Source organism: Cupressus sempervirens, chromosome 11, assembly GCF_028749045.1.
Source record: "Cupressus sempervirens isolate cs-2001-9-10 chromosome 11, ASM2874904v1, whole genome shotgun sequence".
NCBI lineage: Eukaryota > Viridiplantae > Streptophyta > Pinopsida > Cupressales > Cupressaceae > Cupressus > Cupressus sempervirens.
The window spans coordinates 282,961,686-282,967,685 of record NC_143128.1 but is presented as its reverse complement, the minus strand read 5'-3'; the positions used below and the strand labels follow the sequence as shown (position 1 = coordinate 282,967,685).

The following is a 6,000-nucleotide window of genomic DNA, read 5'->3' as shown; positions in this document are numbered from 1 at the left end:
ATAGAACATAATATTCCTTACAATCTTCTAGATGATACGTGAGATTTAATTATGAATGAGTTCCTAAAATTTGTAAATGCAAGATGTCTAATAATGATATTCTTCTTCATCAATTTAGTAAGGATGCTCAAAGTTGGTTGTACAACCATGACCAATGATTCCAATTGTTGGAGCCCCTTACAATCAAAATCATATCACAAGTTTCACTTATAATTTTAATTTACTCTGTCCTCGTAGCTAATAAGTTTATAACATCAATACTTTTATTTTACTCGTTTAATTTGTCTCCTCTTCATAGTTTGCTAGTTCATCTACATCTCAAAGAAGTTAGAAGCACATATCATTTCATCCAAATAATAGAGTGCAATAGCTTACAATCAAAAAGAAGGGATAACTTATTTATATGTGCATTCCAACTTCCATCTCCTTTCCCACAAGCAAAAATGAATGCTCCTAGTTCCGATCAGAACATTAGAACATGGACGCTTCTAGTTCCCAGCTTGAAATTTATCCATGTGATGATTTCGACGGAAATAATGTAATCAGTGCAGCCGATCCAATGGACCTTGGCACTATATGGAGTCAGTTAATGTCATTGACAAAGAAGATGATGATTCAAAATAAGAATAATTTATGACTCCGATAGTTGAATTTTAAACTCAAATAATGATACATGATGTTATGATAATGATGATATACTTACAAGTTTATGGTGTTTTTGTTCTTTCTATGATATTATGTGAAATTCTACTCTTAATTCACGGTTATAGGCTGCATACACAAACACAAGTACACATGCCCACACAGCCACACATGCACTCCTGCACACACGTGTGTTCTGTACTAATGAACCCAAACCTTATTTCAAAATTTTGTCGTAGTGGCAAGCAGATTCTTCAAAGCCATATCTGAACCTGAACCCGCACCGGCAACTTGGTTGTATTTCATTTCACATTTGGCCTATGAACAAGGATTTAAATCGTACCTTTTATTTCCAAATTAGGAACAAACAAAGAAGACATGACGTAGGAGACTTGCTGCAATAAAGGAAAGGTTAAAAATCAGCTTGACCGTAATTGGGACAGAGTTAATTCTTGACCCTAAAAATGATTGTCATCATAATGCCATCTCTTAATTATTACTTTCTCTAGTATCCAATCACTTCATTTTTAACTCCAGATAACATGTCAACCAGCTTAACATTCCCAACCAAAATTGTTAACTGAACATGAACCAAAGATGAAATAGATCAGATTAGCAAATGCTATCAATTCTATACTTGGGAAACTAGAAAAATGTTAAAATAAAGGTAAAATTTTAAATAATATACATTGAATGAATTGGAAGTTATCTAAACCGTCTCAAATTACCAATCTACTTGGATTTAAAATCAATGAAGCCTCCAATGGAAACCTTCCTTTCATGAATGGTAACCACCATAAAATGCTTCTGCATTTCGCCACATTATACAACTCTTTCATGTGTGGTCAAGTATAGCTGTCAGAAACTCTTATCGGTACAATCAGCAATTATGTTCTGTCAGAAACTCTTATGAATATCATCAATAATTATGTTAGTAGTCGATGCCTGTTTCATGGCTTCCCAATAGCGTAAACAACTTGGGTTCAGATGCAGTGCATGCTGAAGCCACAACCTTGAACTTTTTGATGTCTCAGGCCAATTTTCATCTCTTTCTGATATAGCCCTACTCTGCTCTGCAAGTAAATGCATCTGAAAAAATAACTCTGCAGGTCTAATCTCTGCTGCGCACAAGGGAAAGCATCTACTTCAGACCAATAGCATCCAAGAGACATTTTGCATTGAATACTATGCTCAAACCATACAAACTAAACCTTCAGAGGTACCAATATAATTCAAACAAGAAGATTACCTGCTGGCCAAGCTAACCATTCTAGACGAAGGTTTCTCTCCCAGCTAGTCTTTCCTCTGCCTATGCTAGCGAGTGCTTGTGCAAGCAGTATAGAAACCACTGGCAGTGAAGAATGGCTAATAGCCTGTGCTTTGAGAAGACTGCGCAAAGAAATCAACAAGAACTGTGAACTGGAACCTTGCCTGGCAAGCTTCATGCAAATTGCACCTGGAAATGGTTCACATAGATGAGACTTGAAGCAATGATAGTCATTATCTCAATCAACTCATGGCCACATATAATTAAAAACTTATGTGAGTACATTCGTGAGCACATACTCAGACATTTATTTGCTAACATTTTTTCCTAATAGTATTACGTTACATATTTAGATTCAATACACCTTAAGTTTCTTGAGGCAACCTAAGGTTTTTTTTTTATATGAAAGGTTTAAAAGCACACTGTAAGAACATGATATTTTGTTAAATTTGTCAGACCATGACACTTCAGCAGAGCTAGATTACAGACTCATGTTGCTATTTACATCAATACAGCAGTTCAAATGGCTTCCTTATAGGAAAAATGCATTTCAATAATGCAATCTTTATGCCTATTACTAAGAAATTTCTGCGTACATTAAGTGTATGATAAATATAAGGAAAAAGTTAGAATCAATAAGACCATATCAATAGGCATTCTCAAGGATAAGAAACATACCATGAATAAGATGTAAGCATCCTTCTTCAGGCCACATAGAGCAAGCTCGAGCTATATCCTTTTCTGCTGAAAGTAGGTCTTCATCCCAAATACATCTTTGACCATGCACTAACCCAAGCAATGCCCTCCACATATTCTGGAGACGACCTTCCTCCCCTATGGAGACCCCATTATGGATAGTAGCACTGCTGTTTTCACCCTCTAAGCTATATCTAGCTTTAAGAGCACTAAGTGTCACCCAACCAATCTCACTGTCTGTCTTCAGTTGCAAGCAGTTCATATATTCATCATTTAGTGATGTCAAGTTATTTTGCAATGCATGACATCGAGCCAATTGTAAGTGTGAAAAGAAAAGTGAACTATTAGAAACTTGAAGATGGGATGCAATTGTTGCATACTTTAATGCACCAGAATAGTCACCACTTTGAAGATGGATTTCAGATGTACAGAGCAGAAGGTGGAGTTCTTGGAAAGGAGAAATATCAACTCCCTTGTTTACAAGCAAATTTGGATGGGAGGAGACCAATCGTTTTATAACTTGACAAAGGTGATGTGGAAATTTTTCTCCACGCGCTTTCTGGTACATGTTGAGAATAAGTAGATAACGAGCAGTATAGTTCCATGGTTCTAGATGAAACCACCTGCAAAATGATAAATTCTGACATCATTAACAGAGAATTAAAACAAGCAACAAACTTTCACCAGGCATTTTTGCAGAAACAAATTGCATACCTTTGCAATTGTAATATCACCGGAAGTCCAATCACACCTCTATTTCTACATATTGAGAATGAAAACCTAGGGTTGGATACTCCACAATCACTACAAGCAATGGCAGCTGCACCCAGTACTGAAAGAGTTGAAATTGAGTCTTCTTCATTAGGAACTCTGTTTAAACCTGTAAATGCACATTTTGCTGCAATGTGACAGCTATTACACTCCCTGCTGGAAAGAAGAAGAAATCCTAGTTGGCTCCTGTTTGAAAAGAACTGTCAGATTCTTGAGACAGGAAATAAGAAATCCTAATTGATCCCTGTTCGAAAATAATTGTTAGATTCTTGATTCGGTAAAGTATTGAAGAAGGATGCAAGAAAACGAGCAAAAACAATAACAGTATATAGAACAAGTGAAAGCAAGAACATCCATCTATTACAGATAAATTAAAAGCATACATTAACTCAAGAAAAATATTATGGATCTCGACACTTAAAAATCATAGAAACTTAGATCGTAAAAATGATGGCCACTGGAATGTATCACACATTACCTTCTACATGAAACCTCAACAATTAATGTCTATTTAGCAACATTTCAGTATTTGTAAAGCTTTCTTGTTTCCTGGAAATAAACACAATTATTTACTCTAGGTCTAACAACAGATGCTTTCCAATAGCCAGTTGTATTCATGTCGTATGCTTGCAAGTTTCATTTTAAATTACACACAAAGTTGCAATGCATAATCAGAAAATATTGATCCCACACAACCCCCTACCCTGTTCACAAACCATCTGAATGCCCTAAGAGCGAGTCATTATTCTTAATCTAGTTATTTAAGAATGAAAATAATTGAGCCTTGAACCCTAGCAGATTGTGAAATATCAATATGATCAATACGTGAAGGCCGTTATTCACTACCATAAAAAGGATACATTTCCTAGTGAACTAGCTAATCACACCCAAAAACTATCCATTCAAAAATTATCATTATGTCAAACAAGCCACTTTCTAACAAGAAAACATGGCAGAGACGTTTGACTAAATGGTTATCACTTCTGACTATAAATTTTGTAAATAACAATCTTACAAAATGATATACGTATTTACTTTTCTGATATCTCACTTTGCAATTATGCGCAGAGAGATGGCGCACAGTCTATAAATTAGCAAAAACACCTAACGACTTGAAATCTAAGATTCGCTCAAAACTGTATCAACCTTGGTGCTATTATGCTTCCACCGAGGCTTATTTAGAGTATTATGGAGACTGGGAGAGCAGGTCAAACAAAATCCAACCTAGGTTACCTGGTAAACCAGTCATCTCGAAAGGTTATAGGTCATAAACACCGACATTAGCAGTCCTTTAAAGAAATATTCTCTCTCGGGTCTTTAGCAAAATAGCCTTAAGTAATCCCCGATGAGCTGGATGTCGGTGAATGGATAGGTGGTGTCAACTCTCCATGATCAAATATTTCTACCCAACTTGGTGGTTTCTAGTTGGCAAGAATATATAGCTTGTGTCATATATTCCCATCCTGGAGATAAAATTTTATAGTATCTGTGAGGAAAAGTAAGATTCCTACTTTAATCTCTCTCTCTCTCTCTCTCTCTCTCTCTCTCTGCTGATCAGGATTAAACTCGTCTGGTCCAAAATATGTGAACAAATCTAGTGAATAATCAGTAACTATGCGAAAGGTATTCAAAAGAAATTTAAGTAACAATGGTCAATTTTTATTCTCAGAATTAGGAATTGACTCCAGATATACTTTGTCTGGTCCCACAGTACTGGAACAGAGCAGCTAAACAGCCAAGTGAAGCAAAGTCTTGGAATCAGATGTAATGATGCTCACTTTTCATTCTCAGAATTGAGAATTCTCCAAAGATATCCCTAGACTAGATCAGATATACAACCTAGATGTGAGAATGTTTCTGCTGCAAACTTAGCATTATCCTTAAATATTTTGTTTATCCCTTTAGGGAGACTCTCTAAGCATATGCATTTAATGTTAAATAATGAACAACAAATTCTTTGTTGATCAACAAACACTATATTGAGAGGAGGATTAACAGGGTTTGTCTGAAGGCACCAGGAACTTCTCTACTGAGGTAGTCTGCAACAACATTCTGCTTTCCTAGAATATGTTGGGCTTCATAGTTGAACCGATTCAAATATTCCTGCCATCTGACATATTTTCCCCAACTGTCTTTTTGGCCATGATCCTTTGATTTGAAAGTCAAGAACCTGGTGTGATCTGTTCTGATAACAAATTACTTTAGATGCATAAATTTGAAGGCAAACTTTTTTAGATTATTGGTGATGCCATGTATCTCCTTGTCAGAAGAAATCCATTTTTTTAACATCGGCAGGAAATACACCACTAGCATGTTCAGCAATTAATTTGATTCCATTTTTTACAAAACAAAAATCTACACACCGTGCATGATCTTAAGAATCATTATGTAAAATGAAATCTTCAATTGTAGGAATGTGGAATGTAGGGAGATCCTGAACCTTTAATCGAGCTTTCTATTAGTTTATTGTAATGTTTAATGGTCATCTTAGTCATCAATTTACTAGTTAGTTTGTATTTTTGGTCTTAGTTACCAATTATTTTGTTTATGAATAATGAAATATTGTAACATGGTACCAAAGCAGATCGATGGGCTTCTTTAATAGTTGTAGCCTTCGTGTCTCG

At 35.6% G+C, this 6,000-nt stretch overlaps 1 protein-coding gene across 3 annotated transcripts in view; it reads right to left on the bottom strand.

The window, feature by feature from the left end:
- Window positions 1-1,271: 1,271 nt before the first annotated feature.
- Window positions 1,272-6,000, bottom strand: part of LOC149529210 (Tetratricopeptide repeat (TPR)-like superfamily protein) — a 185,194-nt gene continuing 180,465 nt past the window's right edge. For 2 of the 3 annotated variants that reach the window (XM_089811601.1, XM_089811603.1), the window contains 4 exons: window positions 3,320-3,562; window positions 2,588-3,228; window positions 1,892-2,098; window positions 1,272-1,763 (listed from right to left, as the gene is read on the bottom strand). In XM_089811601.1, coding sequence (XP_089667727.1) covers window positions 1,540-1,763; window positions 1,892-2,098; window positions 2,588-3,228; window positions 3,320-3,562 — 1,315 coding nt within the window. In that variant the 3' untranslated portion in view covers window positions 1,272-1,539. The remainder of the gene's footprint in view (window positions 1,764-1,891; window positions 2,099-2,587; window positions 3,229-3,319; window positions 3,563-6,000) is intronic. The other variant, XM_089811602.1, reaches the window with a different exon arrangement.